Source organism: Cucurbita pepo, chromosome 4 (assembly GCF_057944985.1).
Source record: "Cucurbita pepo subsp. pepo isolate OVF chromosome 4, ASM5794498v1, whole genome shotgun sequence".
NCBI lineage: Eukaryota > Viridiplantae > Streptophyta > Magnoliopsida > Cucurbitales > Cucurbitaceae > Cucurbita > Cucurbita pepo.
In genome coordinates, this window is record NC_141801.1 from 10,332,916 (window position 1) to 10,352,404 (window position 19,489).

General features: G+C 36.7%; 4 protein-coding genes and 1 long non-coding RNA gene across 8 annotated transcripts; 3 read left to right on the forward strand and 2 right to left on the reverse strand.

The window, feature by feature from the left end:
* Window positions 1-29: 29 nt before the first annotated feature.
* LOC111793194 (tubulin-tyrosine ligase) lies at window positions 30-5,067 on the reverse strand. The gene is made up of 15 exons (XM_023674970.2): window positions 4,710-5,067; window positions 4,376-4,618; window positions 3,912-4,036; window positions 3,599-3,815; window positions 3,229-3,354; window positions 2,873-3,129; window positions 2,675-2,782; window positions 2,436-2,577; window positions 2,178-2,346; window positions 1,623-1,780; window positions 1,151-1,474; window positions 973-1,047; window positions 755-824; window positions 490-647; window positions 30-338 (listed from the first exon to the last, which is right to left on the reverse strand). The coding sequence occupies exons 1-15, from the start codon at window positions 4,983-4,985 to the stop codon at window positions 192-194; spliced, it is 2,595 nt and encodes an 864-aa protein (XP_023530738.2). The 5' UTR covers window positions 4,986-5,067; the 3' UTR covers window positions 30-191.
* A 1,584-nt stretch (window positions 5,068-6,651) lies between these two features.
* On the forward strand, window positions 6,652-7,618 carry LOC147793002 (uncharacterized). Its single transcript, XM_087123168.1, has 2 exons — window positions 6,652-7,224; window positions 7,304-7,618. Exons 1-2 carry the CDS (start codon window positions 6,652-6,654, stop codon window positions 7,616-7,618), a joined length of 888 nt encoding a protein of 295 aa, XP_086979294.1.
* Window positions 7,619-9,054: 1,436 nt separating this feature from the next.
* On the forward strand, window positions 9,055-11,559 carry LOC111793988 (uncharacterized). 2 transcript variants are annotated; one of them, XR_015420823.1, is made up of 4 exons: window positions 9,055-9,294; window positions 10,769-10,881; window positions 11,113-11,167; window positions 11,360-11,559. It is a non-coding gene; the product is annotated as an uncharacterized LOC111793988 (long non-coding RNA). The 2 variants fall into 2 exon arrangements; XR_015420824.1 differs by lacking the exon at window positions 11,113-11,167.
* Window positions 11,560-13,118: 1,559 nt separating this feature from the next.
* On the forward strand, window positions 13,119-17,323 carry LOC111793724 (Acyl-CoA N-acyltransferases (NAT) superfamily protein). 3 transcript variants are annotated; one of them, XM_023675743.2, is made up of 10 exons: window positions 13,120-13,535; window positions 13,758-13,968; window positions 14,081-14,133; window positions 14,467-14,503; window positions 14,598-14,660; window positions 14,767-14,871; window positions 14,969-15,119; window positions 15,210-15,286; window positions 15,377-15,483; window positions 16,805-17,323. In XM_023675743.2, exons 1-9 carry the CDS (start codon window positions 13,435-13,437, stop codon window positions 15,467-15,469), a joined length of 891 nt encoding a protein of 296 aa, XP_023531511.2. In that variant the 5' UTR covers window positions 13,120-13,434; the 3' UTR covers window positions 15,470-15,483; window positions 16,805-17,323. The 3 variants fall into 3 exon arrangements, with proteins under 3 accessions (XP_086979505.1, XP_023531511.2, XP_023531510.2); XM_087123379.1 differs by lacking the exon at window positions 15,377-15,483 and having other exon boundaries at window positions 13,119-13,535; XM_023675742.2 differs by lacking the exon at window positions 16,805-17,323 and having other exon boundaries at window positions 15,377-15,568.
* Window positions 17,324-17,622: 299 nt separating this feature from the next.
* LOC111792619 (auxin-binding protein ABP19a) lies at window positions 17,623-18,632 on the reverse strand. Its single transcript, XM_023674142.2, has 2 exons — window positions 18,405-18,632; window positions 17,623-18,322 (listed from the first exon to the last, which is right to left on the reverse strand). Exons 1-2 carry the CDS (start codon window positions 18,619-18,621, stop codon window positions 17,868-17,870), a joined length of 672 nt encoding a protein of 223 aa, XP_023529910.2. The 5' UTR covers window positions 18,622-18,632; the 3' UTR covers window positions 17,623-17,867.
* Window positions 18,633-19,489: the final 857 nt, after the last annotated feature.

A 19,489-nucleotide genomic window follows, 5' to 3' on the forward strand; every position in this document is an offset into this window, starting at 1 on the left:
AGCAATCAATCAATTGGGGCATTATATGATATAAGAAAACACTCATTTTGAAACATGATGGAAGCTATCTGGAATACCAATTTCAACACAAAACATGACATCAAATTAATAATACAAACCTCAACAAAAAAAAAAGGAAAAGGAGAAAATCCTCCGGTATTTACTGTTTACAAAATTGAGCTGTGGTTCAGTTACAATGGAGTGGCATGCGTAGTTTCGTTTAAGAAGAGGCAACCAAATACGTCATTGTAAAATTCTCGACCTTTTATAATTCCATCTCCAAAAACATTTTCGACGTCGTACTTGCAAGCTCTGGTGCAATCAGGGCAGTAAGTCACCTAAACAAATGGGATGATGAACATTGCACGATTGGTAAAAACAGCATAGACATTTGACTCGAAAGCACGAAAAGCCATAAATGGTCATTTGAAAGATGATGAAAAGCATCTCAAATAATGAAAGCAGAAAGCAGATGGTGTTAGTTCAAACCTCCAATAGCTTTGGTTGAAAAGAGGAATCAAGCATCACATCCAGACCATACATGGCTCTAGAGAATGGACTATGCATCTCAGGGTGAACCACTGCAGCTGACTCGAAAACCGACCGGATCATGCTTCTCACTCTTGAATGGATATCCAACCACTTGACTGTAATATTCCCATCAGGACAAAAATTTTAGCTTAGTTGAAAGAGAACAATTAATAGAACGTCGAAGGATAGAATGTCGATGTCGATAAATTCAAAGCTTGCTTACCATTGTGCTCTTGCTCAAATTCCTTGACAAAGTCTGCTATGTTTTTATGATTTAATTTTCCACGGTAGTTCTGCAAGTAAAGCATTTGAGTCTATAAAAATGATCTAAAAATAAAATAGCATAATTGATTTCTCTGGGGCACCCAAAACTATAGTAAGCTAGACCGACTGCTCGATAAAGCTACATTTTAATCACAACTGATGGAGATTAGAACATACCATAACCGTAAAGTGAGTCTCGTACTCGAAAAGACTCTGCTTCTCTAAAGAATATGGATTATTTGCCAATCGAACCTGGAAAAAGGAAGGAATTGAGTAAGGATTTCAACATGGTTATGCAAGAAAGATGAACAGAGGCATTATTCAAGAAATTTACAACCACAAGAATTCACATTACCCAAAAAGAATCTGCGAGGAAGATTTCCAAAGGCTTCATACTGCGTACAAGTACAATATAACGCAGATCAAACTTCTTCCCATTAAACAGAGCAGGATGCTCAATATACTTTTGACATATCTTAGGACCAGTTTCCATGAGACGGATAATAGCGGATAGGTTGTCGGTGACTGTAGTATCTATCGTCCGTGCCATATTCCAAGGTTTCAGTATCCATAAATTATTTAAACCATCTCTTTTACGCACAAGATAATCACCAATAAGTTGGGATAAATGTGTCTCGAGATTGTATGTAGGCTGCAACCACTCGGGACATCCATGTGCCTGTAAGAAAAGTGAGATTTCTTTGATTTAGCATCATTTGGGCCGAAAGAAATAAGAATTATTGCCCACACTAGAGAAGGAAGAAATAAGTGACCTTTTAAAACCAAGTATATATATATATATATATGAGTTAGTTTCCATAGTTTACCTTCTCCACAGTCTCTGCCAAATGATGTTTCATGACAAGACAAGCTTCAAAGGGAAATTGGTTTACATATTGCTGATCTGTTATCCCAGTAGCCTTCTTCGTTTCCTCATCAATCTGCATACTTGTCCATATAATATCTGCCTCTTTCGGATCGCTAGCTGGAATGAAATAAATTGCACAAATTTTTTTAAAACTATCTAAGAGAAAGATCAACATAAGATCAAAGTATTAAATGAAGTACAATTCTTGGAACAAAACTGAATTTAATTTCTGACCTAGGAAAGGGAAAAAAAAAATCAAGATAACCACATATGCCTGATGTGATTGATTTTTTGGAAGTACTTTGGCTCAATCTACATTAGAGCAAAATACTAACGTGAGTATCCCATATTGGTTGGGGAGGAGAACAAGGGTGTAGAAACCTCCCCTAGCAGACGTGTTCTAAAAACCTTGAGGGGAAGCCTAAAGCCCAAAGAGGACAATATCTACTAATAGTGGACTTGAGTTGTAACAACTAATGTATTCTGACATAATAAAAATAGTTCTAGTACGTACTAATTATAAATTCAGGGCGGTTTAAATATTCTTCAACTTGAGGATTGTCAGTGTAAACACGTAAAGTGCTTCCTTTGATCTGATGTCGTCCTTCAGTGTTTGATGTGGTTTGAGGTATGGGCGAAGCCAACGCTTTTGACTGCAGATTCCTGATGTATTTCTCATACTCCTGAAATAATTTCTCTACATTAGATTCGAACTTAGCAATGTGCAGCTATGGAAATGAACAAGATAAGGGATTTATCAGTAGGGAAGTACATGAACAAAATAGTTTTGTGGAGTATGAAACCAAGCTGTAAGTCTAGCAGACCGTTGTTTGTCCTCCCCAATGCCAAAGAGATAATCACGAGTGCATTCGTCACCTTTCTGAACATCGAGGATAGGCCATAATATGGTGAAGCTGTAAACAAAAATTAAATGATCATTTTTTCATAAAGGCGCAATAATACATAGAGCATGCTTAGAAAGTGAAGGGAAAGAATAGGGTGTAAAGTAACCTTATGGCTGACGCTAGCTTTCCATCTGGCATGAAGAGGAAAGGAGCCACTCTGAAATTTGGCTCATCACTATGCCGCAAAGCTGAACCTAGCTCATCCATCACGTACCTGCAAAGAGCTCCAGATAAAAAGATTAAAAATGTGCACTTGCTGGAAAAGGTGGAAAAGTAACTTGAATTCAGTTGATAAACAACATACCAAACAGAGGTTTCATCAATCTTTTCCTCATCTGCTAGTCTGTATGTCATCAAATATTGCCACATTGCATTTATAACTCGATCAGGGAGAGGCTCTTCAGGAGTCCACTCAGGGAGGCGCGGCAGAAGCATTGAATCAATGACATGCTTTCCAGAATTCAATATTTTTTTTACGTCAATGCTATTCAGAGTATGCAGGTTAGGGAGAGATTCAATAATGTCTACAGCCTTCTCTCCAAGAGGACCAGGAATATCCACCTGCAGAACCAAATATGAAGGGTACAGATACTAACAGCTATTTACAAACAAACTCTTAGAGCAGGATACCATAGAAGATAGACTAATTTTGACAAATACCTCCAGAGAACTTAAGCAAGGAAATCCCTTCAGGATTTCCAACAAGTCACCAACTGAATTCTGTTCCAAGGGATTTCCCCGAAGATTCAAGTACGTGAGAGATGGCAACTCAACAGGAGAAAAGGCCTGAGAAGGATAACTAAGAGGATCATCAAACCATGTGAAACTAACTAGTAGTCATAACTGGTACATTCAAATGCCATAACCATCAGTCCAACTTTCAAGATAAATAGCACACATTCAAATGCCATAACCATCAGTCCAACTTTCAAGATAAATAGCACACATTCAAATGCCAAACCAGTGCTTAAGAGTTTACATTTCCTTCGAGATAATAACACACTAACCAATATAGCTGCAGAATTCTCACCTTGTTGTTTAAATTGTGAATACATCTATGTGAAAGGTCTAGACTAGTAACGTCCTGCAATGAGTGATCAGCTGGGTAGATGCTTCCAGGATTATCCTTTTCATATATATCTCCACAAAAGCCCAATGCCCACTCAGAAAAGTTACGAGTAAATCGTGAGTTGTAGATTTCCAAATTTGGAGATCCATCAAGAACATTCTGCTGCAGGTTCTCATCACTGTAAAGGAAGCTTTCAGAACACTTCTGAAATGCACGCATTAATTTAAGCATGAAGACACAAGAATATTTTGCACCACTGGACTATCATACATACCAGTTTTCTACAGCAGGATTATTGTTCAACCAAAGTGCTCTAAGATGTTTAAATTTAGCAACTTCCTGAGCGACCACATCTACATTACTAAGCTTGTTTCCAGTCAAGCTAAGTGCCAGTAAATCCTAAATCAGAAGAAACAAAATGCACTTTTAAGACTAGTATATGAAAATATCCATAGCTACGAAATCAGAAAGTAGAAAGTTATATTAAGAGAGATTTCTATTTCCAATATTACTGAAAATTTGTTGAAATATTCAGTATGCTATATCAAAATACATTCTCCTGAAAAGTGATATCATCAAAATTTTGATTACAAATTCTACTTTTTCTATAATATTCACAGGAAAACTATAAGCATTGTAATTATAATCATCGCAATGCAACCAGTTCAACATTGAGTTTATATCAGTTTTCGATTATAACATTTTACGTCAAATTTTTTTCTCAACTGACAGAAATACCGGAAACTTAGTTGGCAAATCGAGGGACAAGAGTGTATCATCATCAATTTGAAGATCCTCAAGCTCCAACCATCTCACAGAGTCATTTCCTTTTTCTTTCGCGCCATGTATTTCACTCTCCAATAGTTCCCAAACACTCTGTTGATCTACTTCTTCCTCTTTCGCGTCCTCATCCAAATTCATATCAACATCTACACACATCAAGGACGCCATTCTCTCGGCCAATCCCGGCACTTCCAGCAACTGTCCGCACGCAACCATTCCCAAGTTAACAAGAGTAACTCACTTCAGTAACCTTAGAAATGAAGTAACAAATTCAGTATAAGAATATAACCTGATTGTAAGCGTCGGAGAGACGGAAAGTCCAGGCATGGTCGACGAGGAACACGTGCGATTCCTTGGCCATGAAGTCCGAGGAGAGGACGAGCCGTCTACAGCGTCCATCCTCGAACGGTTCGACTTGAAAGTGAGCGCCACCGTCAAAGGTCTCCGAAGTCAGTTTCTGAAACAGTTGACGGTGTAAAGATTGAGGAAGTCCGGAGGCGGCGAGGAGCAAACCATGGACTTCAACGAAATCCTCATAAGCTTCGATTCTATTTCCGGCGGCCATTTCTGGACGTGATATTCGCTGTCCTTCGCCGTTCAGTGGCGGCTTTGTGCAACTCAAAAGCGCCGAACTGAGCTCGGGCAACACACCCGAGGAAGACAGTCAATCGCTGTGGGCTTTAAGAATCCAGTAGTATGATGTGAGCCCAAGCCCATAGTTTTCGGCCTTTACGGCCCATTATATAGAGCCCAAGCCCATAGTTTTCGGCCTTTACGGCCCATTATATAGAGCCCAAGCCCATAGTTTTCGGCTTTTACGGCCCATTATATCCTAGCCATACCCTCATTTGCGAACTGCTGTAAAATGTAATTTACCGCGGTTAAAAAACACTTCCTCCCCTAATATCTCTCCATTTTTAAAATTATAAATTTAATTATTAAACCTTCGAAAAAAAATTAATTAAATTAAATTGAGAGTTTTATTTAACCCCTACAATTAAAATTTAGATTTTAATCTTGACTTTGACTGATACAAATGGTATTAGAGCTTTATACCGAGAGGTGTGTCAGTTGTCACAATCGCACTCTTGATGGCAGCAGACTTGCGATTGTGCGGCACTCACTTTTTCAACGACAAGTGAGCTAAATCAATTCGTTCTTACGCGCCTACGGCCAAGCGACATATGCTCGAGCCTCTAGCTTCGGTTAAAGAAGAAGATTTAGGAAAACGAGGGAAGAGAGAGATTTTGAAAGAGACGTTATATAAGCAAGCAAGAGAGTAACAACAACGGCTCACATTATATAACCTTGGGTAGGGAGAAGTTGACAATTAGTCATATCCCCTATACATTCTAACACATTTATGTTTGGCAGGCCTAGACATGATTTTTCCGAAACATAGTACTTCTTAAAAATACAAAACTAAAACACGATAACATGGAAAGACATAAAGGATTTGACTTGTCATGGGCAACACGCTTTGGACGAGCATGACCTCACCCAGATTGTGAAATAACCGTTTCTAAAACCTCAAGGAAGCCCAAACAGACCTCTTATTGTGAGATAACCATTCTTAAAACCTTTCTAGCATAATCATTTTAAAAACGGGTTAGCGCTCTTAGTATAGCATTCAACTTATTATGACATTTTATAGTAATGTTTATATTTTATTTGGGTAACTTTGAGAAACCCAAAAACCCTTCGATTATACTCTAATTCCATATCGTTGTACTTTCAAAATATACGAGAAAAAGTTACACTGAAATAGGGTTTTCATTACTCGTGTTACGGGTTAGTATTCTTGACTTTCAAGAAGAACAAAAAGCTGGTTCGAAATTAGTTTCCGTGTTACAGGTCAGTATTCTTGACTCTAGCCATAAGCTATTACTAGTTCCAGCTTGCAACAACTACAAGCTGCCTTGACGACTGACACTCTATCTCGAGACGTACTCCTTAAAAAGAACTGGGTTACCAAAAGTCCCGATATGTATAAGGGAAGTTTCTTGGGTCATCCTTTAAGTTCCAAAAGGGCATGCTCGATTCGATTCCTACTCATGTCGTGCAGTTTATTGGGTCATCTTTTAGATTCGTGCTCGTTATTTTCAATGAATTCATGACGCCCAGATTTAGATAACATAAATGTAATCTTCGATATTTAAATTTGAATTTGAATTTTATTTGTTTATGTTTCTATAAATTAAAACGTGAAGTTGAAATTGGAATAGAAGCAAATGGCTTATCCTTTACCCTCAACTCCAATTTTTTCAGCTTCTTCTTCCACGTTCATCTCTCAAGAGGAATTCAATTTATTCCACAAAATCGACAGACAACTCTACACCATACTCACCATCAACATTGGCAGAGACCCCATTGAAGCTCTGCAAATAATGGCGTTTTGGCTATGGCTCGAACGAGCCGGTTTTCGCAACACCGTTTACCGAATGCTCCAATTGCCACTCAATTTTATCAACGACCTCGCCAATGAAGCCGTCACCGCTCTCGCCTGCATTGCCTCCGACCACACACCGCCGTCCTCCGATGACCGCAGCAATAATATTCCTCTCACACAAATTTTCATGACCAAGGAAATTTCTCTTCGGATTCTCTATGCCAACCGGACGGCGGCCGTTGAAGGGGTGGCTAGAATTCAGAACGAGGTCTGTTTTAGAGCTATGACAGATATTATGATCACAGCCATAAATCAACGACAACTCACGGCGGCGGCGGCGGCCGCCGCCACCGCCGGTACCCCATTACCGTCTCAGCCGCCTTCTTTTCATATAGCCGTTGATAGTAGAGATTGGGTGTGTTTTATTTATATTTTTATGAATAAAAAAAGTTTAGAAATATTTTTATTAATTTAACGTTTTCTTATTTATTAAGGTACCGCCGGATGAAAGATCAATTTTTGTAACGTTTTCCAAGGGCTATCCAGTGAATGAGAGGGAGGTCCAAGAATTTTTCACCGTGAACTATGGCGATTGCATAGAAATGTTTCAAATGCAAGAAGTACCGCCGAATGAACAAGCATTGTTTGCTCGTATAGTGTTTTGGTCAGCCGCTACTATAAACGACGTTCTTCAAGGACAGCCAAAAATGAAGTATACTATCAATGGAAAACATATATGGGCTCGGAAGTTTATTCCAAAACCGCCCCTAGCCCCGTCTTTTCCTCGACTTCGACATAGGTCAGTTTGAGTTGTATTTTCGAAGATGGAAGTGATAGAGCATAACCATAAAATTAAAAAATTAAAAATAAAAAACTAAAACTTAATATACTTGGAATTATATTACTAAAGAAAATATTAGAAAATGTTATTTGATTTTATTTTGTTTTTTTTTTCTTCTGTTTTTTTTTTATATATTATTTGATTTAATATACTTGGAATTATATTCATATAAATAAAATTTGAATAAAAAATTAAGAGTATTTAATTAAATAAATTTAGTTGGTCGAATAATGGAGGCAGAATCTGTGAAAAAATAAAATATTTTATTTTTATTTCATTAAAAATATATTTTGAATGATATTTTATCTTAAATTTTGAAAACAAAATATATGATTTTAGATTTTTTTTTAATTATTAAAGATATATAAAAATAATAATAGAATTTATAATTATTTGAATTAACAAAATAATATTATGAAATTTATTTTAAGATATATTCTTTTAACAAATCAAACAATTTTTTATTTAAAAAAAAAAAACTAAGTATGACTGTCTTATTTGTAAATATATATAAAAATAACTAAAATAAAATAAAAATAGATACGATCGGTCAATCTCATCTCAATATTATAAAACCAATAAAAAATATATGTTTTAAAATAAAATATTAACTCTTTATATACGACGGATATCTAATTCAACTCGTTATTCGTCTCGCAAATGAAATAAGTTATTTCGAATAGATTTATTGTTCCAGAATACAATTAATCCAACATGGGCTACATGAGCCCCCAATAATTTATCGGATAAATTGATAAGTCGGGTATTCTCGGTCCACCAAGCGAAACTGATAGTTTCCTGGTCACGATAAACTAACTAAAGTTCTATTAAAGAGCGTTTACACGGGAAGAACCTCCTAAAAAAATACCTTTATTTAAGTGTTATCAAATTTATGAAAAATGTCATAATTAATATAAAATATAAATAAACTCGTGAAACTACACATTTGAGGTTTGCATAGATTTTACTAAAAATTAAAATAATTATAAGTTTATCCTTAAATTTTAAATTTTGTAATTTATAATTTTGAGTTTTTTTTAATTGGTCACTAACAACTTAAATTTTTTAAAATTAATTAATTAATTTAATAAATATTGTTAAGAATGAGAAATACAATTAGAACAGGTGTATTCTCATGGATATTCCTAAATTTTAAATGGGATACAAGGTAGCAACTAATACCTATCACCAAATATAAACTAATTAAATATCGAGAATAAAATAAAATATACTATAAATAATAAGAATATTAATATATAATATTTAAGATATATTTTATAAATAATATATTTTTTAAATATTATATTTGAATATAAGGTTTAAATTTCAATTTTGTGTTCATAATTCTTAAATTAAAGTCTTGAGAATTTGTCTTATAAATCTAAATTTCAAACAAATGCACCAAATTCGCGCGTCATTTTGGTCGAGCTTTTGCGCCTCTCACTTCATCTATGCCTACGACCTTAATTTCTCTGGATTTGAAGGGGTTTTGGAGGCCGGATTTTGCTAAAATTTAGATGTGGAGAGAGCTGGAGAGTTTCAGGTTTCGTTGATTTACGTTTAATTTGCAGTGCCAATTGATTCGCTATGGATTCCGTATCAAGTCGCGATGATTCTTGGGAAGATCTTTGCAGTCTCGGCATTGTAAGTCGCCTTCAAATTATGATCTATGTTTCACAGTTCAGATGATTTCAAGATATGCATTATCTGCTATTTATAACTTTGGTGGATATAAATGTTGCCAAGTTTTTCTTAGATATTTCTTGCTTCTGTCGGCTGCATGTTTAGGGCTTTGCTGTGATTTATTTGATGACATTGTAGCTTTATACGGTCTATAGAATATGTCAATTATCCATATCAGTTATATCAATCTGTGGTTTGAATAGATTTTTGCTGAACATTGGTGATGCTTAGACACCTAGAATGAACTAAGGAAGTTGATATTTCCTTTGTAACTGTGAAGCTAAAGAAAAATGAAAAGTTCTCTGGCTCTGGCTGATACTAAGTTAAATTTGTAGGGCTTCAATTATTCCTTGCGTGCCTGCAGATTTTGTAGTTTTTTTAGCATCTGGTGTGAGTGTAACATCTTGGTTGGTTGTACATGTTTGAAAGTGATGTTGTTGCTGACTAGTAAAGGTACACCGTGCACGACTTTCAACTATTGGTTTGTTTAGGAGTCGAGTGAGGATTTTGAGCGTTAGAATATAGAGTTTATGTGAGATATCAAATCGGTTGAGGAGGAGAACGAAACATTCTTTATAAGGGTGTGGAAACCTCTCCTTAGTAGATGTGATTTAAGAACTTTGAGGGGAAGCATGCAAAGAAAAACCCAAAAAGGATAATATCTACTAGTGATGTGCTTGGGCTCTTGTAAATGGTATCAGAGCCAGATATCGGGCAATGTGCCAGCGTGAATTGGAGGTCCCACATCGATTGGAGAAGAGAACAATAGTGACGCTAGGTCTAGAAAGGGGGTGGATTGTGAGATCCCACCTCGGTTGAGGAGGAGAACGAAACATTCTTTATAAGAGTGTGGAAACCTCTCCCTAATAGATGCGATTTAAGAACTTTGAGGGGAAGCATGAAAAGGAAAACCCAAAAAAGGACAATATCTACTAGTGATGTGCTTGGGCTCTTGTAAATGGTATCAGAGTCAAATACAGAGTGATGTACCAACGTGGATTGGGAGTCCCACATCGATTGGAGAAGAGAACAACGGGGATGCTAGGTCCAGAAGGGGGGTGGATTGTGAGATCCCAGCCACAGGAGGAGTCAAAGCATTCTTTATAAGAGTGTGGAAACCTCTCCCTAGCATATGCGTTTCAAAAATCTCAAGGGAAAGTTCGAAAGAGAAAACTCAAAAAGGACAATATGTACTAGCGGTGGTCTTGGATTGTTACAGTTGAGCTATTGTATCTCTCGAAGGTTGTATTAGTATTTATCTGTGGTTAAGTTTCCTCGATGTTATTGCAAGCATTTGTGGTTCATGTTCCATTCTTGAAAGAATAGATTGTAGTCCATGAAACAGGGTAATACATTCCTGATTTTCACTAGCTCAGTTTGTGTCAATTTATATACTCTTTAGATTGAATGGATATGCATTTAATATTTGGTTCAGTTCTATAATGCTCCATGTAATGAACACAAAGCCAAGCTTATGCTGAAGCCATTACATCCGAACGAGCATTGGAAATTATCTTCGAGCCAATTCGTCAAGACACACATCTTCAGGTACAAAGCTTCTAACTCAGCCAACCAAAACAATGTCTTTTAGCAACAAAGTGCTGGCAACCTTAGCTAAAGTCACTGTATGTAACGTTGGGATCTCCATGAGTTCACTTTTGCATATAAGGTTTATAAAGGCATTTCACAAATCCTTCTTGCATGAAGTATGCATCAATTCTTTCATTCCATACTCTCGGGGCTTGCTTCAGTATGTAAAGAGCCTTTTTCAGTTTGTAGGTGATTCGGGAGCAGATGTATCTCTATCTTTGATTTTTGAATCGAATAGTGACTGGTAAATCACTGATCAAAAAGCCAATTTTGGAGAGATCCTTCATCTTGATTTTAAACCTGTACCGTAGATGATATCAACTTTTGTCGTCTGTTTCTCAAAATACAAGTACATGTCTGTATTTGACGTAATTTTCAGATGTACGCCACTAGTTGGAAATGGAGGCTAGCTAACATGTTCAGTTGAATTCGACAGGGCTGTAGGCACCGGTGAATTGTTGTTTAACTCGAACTCATGAAGGCTGGAAGGACACACAGTGATGAATCGACCCACCGCTATTAGGTATTGTATGCTTTGGCCTGTTTTGTATCGTCGTTAGTTTCACGGTTTCAAAACGAGTCTGTTAGGGAGCAAGTTCCACACTCTTATAAAGAATGTTTCATTTCCTTCTTCAACCGATGTGAGATCTATGTGAGATGATTAACTCTCCGATCACCTCTTTTTAAACTTGAGAAGTGAAAAGCTTAGCAGCTGTATAACTCAAAGCTTCTAAACGATGAAAATGGCAGAACAATTTTTTAATCCAAAATTGCTTTAGATTTTGGAGGAAATAGAAGCCTGCAAATACTCATGTTTATAGTTTATTTGAAAATGCAACTTAAATAATTGTTCATGTAAATCACATTTATTTAGGTTAAGTAATTCATAATAAAATAAAATAAAACAATACTGTAAAAATTAATATAATTTTTTTGGTCCTTCCTGAGATCTATATGATATTTTAAATTTCTTGAACTAAATACAAAAAAAAAAAAAAAAAAAAAAAATTAATTTTATAATTTAATTAAAAAAAATCAATAAAAAGTAATAGGAAAGTTGTGGATTAGACTTGCACATTATAATTTAATTTAATTATTATTATAATTATTATTATTATGGGCTGCTATCTAAAACTGCCATAATCGCTGCTGGTATTATCCACAAAACAAATGGATTCATTGTACTTCTATATTCGATCTTACAATAATTGAACCTTTTGCTTCTTCTTTTTTTCTCTTTAAATAAAGGGTATTTTCGTCAATTCATGTTTGATTATCGTTCTAATTTCTAATTTATGCTTAATTTTAATTTAGTACTCATAATTTTATATCCATTTAGTCTATAAATCATTTAAAATATGTATATGACTACTTATCATTCCCCGTCATCATACATTTTTAGGGAGGAAATTGACTTTTACCTCAATTTTCTATTCAAAATTTTGACATTTTTAGGGAGGAAATTGACTTTTACCTCAATTTTCTATTCAAAATTTTGAAATTAGAGCGTAAAAAATTTGTGGTTATGTTTTTTTTTTTTTTTTTTTTTTGTTATTATTTATAGCCTTTACAACCCTATTCTCTGGGCTGTAAAATAAGACGAAGGGACGATGATTTGGTGGAAGTCGTTTCGGTACTTGACCATCGAGAAATGAAAGAAAACCTCTATTTCCAAATTTGTAGCTCGGTTCTTCAAACCGAAATACCCAACAAAAGTTAGCTTTTGTATGAATTACATGAAATTAGAATTGAATTAGAAAAATAAGTAAAACATATTTAAATGTAAAGACCAAATAAAGAAAAATAGGAAGGGTAAAGTTGGCATTAAAGTATCATATATTTGTCGGAAGATTTTTAGACTTATCCGAAGACAAAATTTGACCTCTAATTATAATTTATTTGCAGTAAGGTTTTTAGGGCGGTGGCTGGAGCTCCAACTGTTAAGGCAGTTTTTTTTTTTTTTTTTTTTTTTTTTTTTATATTATTTTTATTATTTTTAAATTATTATTATTACAATTAAAGACAGAAAACTGGGGTCCACTAAATTATTTAGATTTTTTGATAAAATACGTAGAAAACGCCGCGGATTATCCGATCAAATGCCGTCAAAATACTGCCACGTGGCGTCCTTGTTAAGACGTGGCGAGATCTGAGTGGAGCAACCTAAGTTACAAGTACAAGGGAAAGCGTAGAGAAAAAAATTAAATTAGAAACAAACATCGGTGAAATAAAAAAACAGAAAAAGAGGAGAAGACCGATTCTTCTGCTGCAAACGCCAAGTTCCGGCGCGGCGTTAGGGCGACACGGGAATCTTCTTCGTGTATTCTTTCTGGTTTTCTCTTCTCTGTAAATCGATGTTTTAGGATTCTCTGTATCTTTAATTTGTTGTTCGGACGGCATTTTTGGCTGAAGAACAAGGGGGATTGTTATTATTGTCCGTTCCGGTTCCGGCTCCGTCTTTTGTTTGTCCTGTTTGGAGGTTGAACTTGTGAGCTGAAAGCTCCTGTTTCAATGTCGGCAATCTCGATTTACAGGCCGGAGTTTTTGGGATCCGTCCGATATGGATACCGGAACGACCTCAAATTTCATAGAAATGTCGCCTCGTGGTCTATGTAAGTTCGATTCTATTCTTCTTCTTCCGTTCGATTCTGGTACCAATTTTTTCAACTTTATGATTTGGTTTTCATCGCTGCCGTTCATTTGATTGGATAAGGTTCCTATTTAGATTATTACAAAATCGTGTGAGTTGATTTCCGGCGGGAACGGGCCGGTGATGAGTTGGTATGTTGTTTTGATTGGAGATTTCAATTTTTTTGAATTTGAATTTGAATCAGGAAGATGGATTCTAAATCGCCTCAAACGATGAAGGAAGAGATTTCTATTCAGATTTCAACGCCTCTATTGCTACCGAAGTCGAAACCATCGACGCCAAACGAATTACGGTTCAATCGGCCGCCGCCAAGTGATCAAGATTTAGTTCACAAAAAAAGATTGGAATTCGGTCAATTCGTAGCCAGGGAGGCCGTGCTTGATGAAGAATTGTGGGTAAGTGATTTGAATCATTTGATTTTGTGCTTGATGAAGAAATCATTTGATTTTGATTTGAATTTTGGACCATAAATAAGTTGTGGCGTCTGTGTGCTTGATTTTGTGGTAGACAGCGGCATGGCTTCGGGCTGAAAGTCATTGGGAGAATCGAAAAAATGAACGGTAAATGAACTTTGTTTTATTTTATTGAAAGAAACTTTGTCGCTTGTGCACACCTTATCTTCTTCTAAAACACAAGAACAAACCAAAATCTGAAAAGGATAGTTTAAATATTCAATGATATCCTGTTAAGCATCTGAGAATTTATACAGAAATTGGACTTGATATCAAAAGGGGTAGCAAAAAGAAAACCAAGCTGCTATTGATAATACCAAAAATGTTCAGATTTCATTGCTCATAAGTTGTCAATAGTACAACGGAAATTGTAGATATGGTTTATTCAAGAAAGTGAAAAGAGTTGGATGCAACTGATTTGTAGTTCTGCTTTAAACACAGATATGTTGATAGCTTCAAAAGGAAATTTGCAGAACAGGTAGGATTGGTTAGATTTGTTTGATCTTCTTGAGTGATTGTAGATGAATTGGTTCATACCCTTAATTTCTATATATATCCAATGAATGTTGCAGGAGTTCAATGCCATTAAAAGAAGATGTAGTGGGCTTGGACAGTCATGCACATGCATTGTCACGGTGAGAAACTTTTGGCTATAAAAAGTTGTAGCCGTGAAATTTTACCATGGCAACCATTCATTAAGCTGGTGGAATTGGCTTTGTTTTCTAATATGGACTTTCTCAGGTAAGCAAGGAACAGAAGCATATAAAACGCACGGTGATTAAAAGCGTCGTAGCCACTCTTGATATGAGCTTGCGGCATTTGATGCACGGCGAGACTTTTCCAGGGGTTGAACTCGTATTTATGTTGTTATTATTATCTACTTGCTCTTATCTCCCTTTCTTCCCTTTGGCTAACCATGGGAAGGAATTATCCTTGTATACAGGAAAGAGAGAAGAGCCATGTATGCAGCATCAACAAAGAGATACCAAATAAATATGCATATGTTTCGAACTTATGTGTATCGAAAGCAGCACGTCGTCAGGGTGTTGCTAGCAATATGTTGAAGTTTGCAGTTGAAACAGCCAGATCCAGTGGTATAATCCAAAGAGAGATGAAAATTCAATCAAACTATATGAAAATGCAATGCTTGCTAATATGGTTTCTGATAATATTTTTGGTGACAGGTATCGAACAGGTATACGTGCATGTACATAGAAACAACACACCTGCCCGAGTATTGTACGAAAAGATAGGCTTTGAGGTAATCATCTACTCACACATATAAAGCTCCTTCATCTTTGTTGCGTTACGCTTCACTTCGTGGAGTTTATACACACGTTCCAATTTTCAGGTGGTCGAAATAGCAAGCTCCCAATTGTTGGAAGAACAAACTTACCTACTATGTATTAACACACGGAAGCTTAACAATGCATATTGGTGTTGATATTCATTCATAAGGTACTTGTACTGACATTGGAACTCACAAAAAGTGGTGAGTGCAATGAAATTTGGGGTGTAAAAGTAATATTCTACCATTCTTGTAGAGTACATATTCTTTACAATGTTTCTGCCAAAAAAAGCCCCCCTTGCACTCATTGTTCAGTTCATACACGAGTACAAAAAGGGGACAAAAGCAACCAATCAATTTTTTCTTAATTTTTTCAAAATTTGCACAAGTGAAAGGTTGGAGACTGACAAACACACCTGAAAACATCCAAAGAGTTACAGCCTCAATAGTCAGTTTTCGACCCCAAGATAGGTCGAGACTAAGCAAATTCTTAGAACTGGCAAGCAAAATTGCTGTGGAGTGGTTAACCTCCACAAACCCTCCACAAACCCATATGTAACAACCCAAGCTCACCGTAGCATATATTGTCCTTTTTGGACTTTTGTTATAGCCTAAGCCCACTGCTAGTAGATATTGTCCTCTTTGAGTTTTTCCTTTCGGGCTTTTCCTCAAGGTTTTTAAAAACGCCTTTGCGTGCGAGAGATTTCCACACCCTTATAAAGAATGCTTTGTTCCTCTCCAACCAACGTGGGATCTCAATTTAAAATCATTAATTACTAGTCTAACTTGGTAAAGAATGGCCAGAAAAGGGAAGACAACAATGATGTAATTATGGACTTCCCATTTCCAAATTCATTCATGTTGCACATGGAAGAAAATATATAGCTATATCCCATGAACTTTTCTAGGCTCCTGTTCTATAATAGTCTTCATATCTATTGGTTCAAGGAAAAAGAGAGATGGGAAATGGGGAAAGGGAGTTAACTACATACCTTCTTGACATTGTTCATAGAAAGCCCAATTTCTCTCTAGAAATCCCCACAAATTCAGCAACAAACAGCTTCATCACTTACAAGAACAAACGATATTGAATCAATCAGCAACAATGCCCATGTTAAATACCTCTGATCTGCCAAGTGTGAATGCGTAGTGAAAAAGTTCTGAACAAATGATTATGAACTGCTAGAATATCTAAAGCTCGTTTCTGATTTGGCTTGTATGGATTTATTGGTCAATTTCCTGCATCCAAAACAAAAAAGAATCATACACATTGGTTAAAATGAGTGCCTTCAAACTTTGTTCCCGGGTGGTCGATGTTCTTGGATGAACTCGTCACGAACATCTCCAGTTCCAGTTACTAACACCACTTCCAAACTTTAAAGCTTCTTCCTTGCAGAAATCATTAGAATTGGATGAATCTGTAGGTAATCGTAAAGATACAATTCCCTTCTGAGAAGGGAGCACTGGTTGATATTAAAGATTGCAATGCAGGAGCAGAAGACACAAGTGCAGCGATACCGTCAGAAAGACGATAAGCACGGGACAACGAGATGGCCGAGAAGTTGAGCATTTTCGGAGAATCATAGCCGACTAAGCTTTTCGGCCTGCAAGCATCTGGGACAAGTTCCAGTGAAGAAATTGCCCTCAGCAGACCCATATGCACAAATCTCTCAACGAGGGAGGCAAAGGCTATGCCAGTTAGGGAGCCATTCAAACTGGTGCAGACCATTCGCTCAATGACTAGCGATCTTCATTGCAGTAGAGAAGGGCCCAGGCCAGTCTTTAGCTCTCAGCGGCAGTTCTTAGGACACCATCATCGACCAGATGTGCAGTGCCTGAAGCCTCGGCTTCTATGGAGCAATAGAACTTCTGTAATCAATGTGTCCTTTCACCATTTTGTTCAACAGCATCTCCTTTGCAATGTAGCCATTAGCGTCCATATCCCCTCCATCTTTGTAACTTTGGTTTACCTTCTTCAATAACTATTCCCTTCGGTCTTTCACGAACAAACCGATAATTTAAATGACCAAAGTTCGGCTAAGGACAACTTCAAAATCGCTAATGTGGGTACTGAGGATTATAGAGTTTGAAAGTACGACGGATTCCTTTTAAGATAACGACGACGACAATTGAGATGTTTTGGATGAGGTCTCAGTGAAAAGGACCACAAATTCAAGTGATGGACCTGAATTTCGATTCGGATTCGGATTCGAAGTTTTATCGAATAATTAAGTATTCGTGTAAGCCCGAAGGGATGGATTGAAGGGTGTGAAACGTAGTCCCAAACAGGGCCGAGACAAACATGAAAGTTGAACCATAAAGTTCTTGTTTTTCTTTATTCTAAATTAGGATTAATAAAAAAAAACATCAATGGATGATTATTACAACCTTAAAGCTACCAAACACATGATACAGACACCATACAGGATACGACGATTAAGTGGACGACAAGGAAAAAACTACAAGACACAGCCAAAGACACACCAACAACTAACAATAACAACTCTCTAATAAAAATCAATCTCTTTAGGAGACTTTTCTCTATCGAGTTCATCTAACCACTTCCGCCCAGAACGCCCTTAAGCTTTTTGATCGTAGCAGGGTCCAAGAACGTCGTCTTCGCGACGATATCGGTCGGCAATTCGTTACCGAACAAGGCGAAGTCGAGAATTTGCAGCCCTGGGTTGGCACTACTAAAGCTAACAAATCCAAGAGCACCGCCCTTGCCGGAGTTTATTTGGAAATGTAGTAGCCCTTGAGGGAATACCATAATGTCACCTTTGTTCAATGTCTTGAAGTAGACGGTATTCGCCGACGAAACAAACCCGGCGCAGATTGTGCCTTCGACGACGAGCAGAACTTCGGAGGCAGCAGGGTGGGTGTGGAACGGTATCACACCACCAACCGCAAGGTCAAGGCGAGCCAATGAGATTCCGAGGCCATTCACGCCGGGAAATTGAGCAGTGAAGGCTGGAGTCACAGCCGCCTTGATGAGATTTGACGTGTTACCTATGATTACAATAATATATCATAACCCATCAACTTAAATTCAAAGTATGTGATATTAGAGAAAACAATAGTTCGACATTACCAGCAACACCGAGGCTGGAGTAAACAAAGTCTTTTTCAGTAACAAGTGACACCTTCTTGCAAGGGAAGCCAGCGGGCGTGTCGGGGGATTTGAGGTCGGCGACGCAGAAGTCTTGGACGAGAGCGTGGGAAAAGGAGGCGAGGACGGAGAAGGCGAAGAAAAGAGGAAGCACCATCTTGTTAGCCATGGATAAAAAAGTAGGGGAATGAGAGGCCATTTATATAGAAGAAGAGGGAGGGGGAGGTGTGTAAGAGGATAACAAAGGCAATGGGCTAATGAGACATGATCCATTCCCATGCACCATTTTGTGGCATAATTGAAAGGGTGTGGTTTAAGTTTTGGACAAAAATTTGTGAGCTGTGAAGCATGTGATTCGGGTCTGATTTTACATTGAAAAGACAACAAAAAGTTGCTTTTTGTATCGGGAGAAAATAAAATATCTTGAACTAAAAATATCTCTGTTTAACTCAAAAACTTCGTTCAAATTTGAGTGTTTTTATTTGATTCTCGAACTCGGGAGGCACATTTGAGTTCTTCGTAATATTTAAGAAACAAATTTTTTTAACTTAGTTTCTATTTGGTTCCCGAGTTTTTAGAATTAATATTTTGATCCTTGAAATTTAAATTTTATTTTTATTTGGTTCTTGACGTTTGAATTTGATTTCTAAATGGGTTCTAGTAAAGTTGACGTTAATTGACCTAATGAAATGATGATTTGACTGTTAATATATGCTAACTCGACTTTAATTATATGTATTTTTTTATCTAATCAATTATCAAATCCAAACCGTGAAGGGCAAACATGTAATTTTTAAAATTTAAGGACGGAATAGAAACTAAATTCAAACCCGAGAGTCCAAAAGTGTTAGTTAGACTAAATATAAACTAAGTTTATGATAAAATTAGGGTTTATGTTGAAAGGCAAAAACAAATGGCTACTGAATACGAGCTAGATTTTGCTGGGTGTGTGAATTAGTGAAACCCTGCAACTCGTGATAACCTCGTTATAAGCCTGATTTAACCTAAACCCTAAAATCATACGTATATTTAGCTACACGAGCGTTTTCATGATCTCATTCTCGTTT

What these genes read in the sequence shown, in the direction of transcription:
- LOC111793194 (XM_023674970.2), bottom strand. Translation starts at nt 4,985, where the DNA reads ATGGCCGCCGGAAATAGAATCGAAGCTTATGAGGATTTCGTTGAAGTC. An exon ending in TCTCCGACGCTTACAATCAG is followed by an intron (nt 4,619 to 4,709) that starts GTTATATTCTTA and finishes GCGTGCGGACAG; the next exon opens with TTGCTGGAAGTGCCGGGATT. An exon ending in TGGCAGAGACTGTGGAGAAG is followed by an intron (nt 1,475 to 1,622) that starts GTAAACTATGGA and finishes CTTTTCTTACAG; the next exon opens with GCACATGGATGTCCCGAGTG.
- LOC147793002 (XM_087123168.1), top strand. Translation starts at nt 6,652, where the DNA reads ATGGCTTATCCTTTACCCTCAACTCCAATTTTTTCAGCTTCTTCTTCC. An exon ending in CCGTTGATAGTAGAGATTGG is followed by an intron (nt 7,225 to 7,303) that starts GTGTGTTTTATT and finishes TTATTTATTAAG; the next exon opens with GTACCGCCGGATGAAAGATC.
- LOC111793724 (XM_023675743.2), top strand. Translation starts at nt 13,435, where the DNA reads ATGTCGGCAATCTCGATTTACAGGCCGGAGTTTTTGGGATCCGTCCGA. An exon ending in AAAGGAAATTTGCAGAACAG is followed by an intron (nt 14,504 to 14,597) that starts GTAGGATTGGTT and finishes TGAATGTTGCAG; the next exon opens with GAGTTCAATGCCATTAAAAG. An exon ending in ACGGCGAGACTTTTCCAGGG is followed by an intron (nt 14,872 to 14,968) that starts GTTGAACTCGTA and finishes CCTTGTATACAG; the next exon opens with GAAAGAGAGAAGAGCCATGT.
- LOC111792619 (XM_023674142.2), bottom strand. Translation starts at nt 18,621, where the DNA reads ATGGCCTCTCATTCCCCTACTTTTTTATCCATGGCTAACAAGATGGTG. An exon ending in CTCCAGCCTCGGTGTTGCTG is followed by an intron (nt 18,323 to 18,404) that starts GTAATGTCGAAC and finishes TTGTAATCATAG; the next exon opens with GTAACACGTCAAATCTCATC.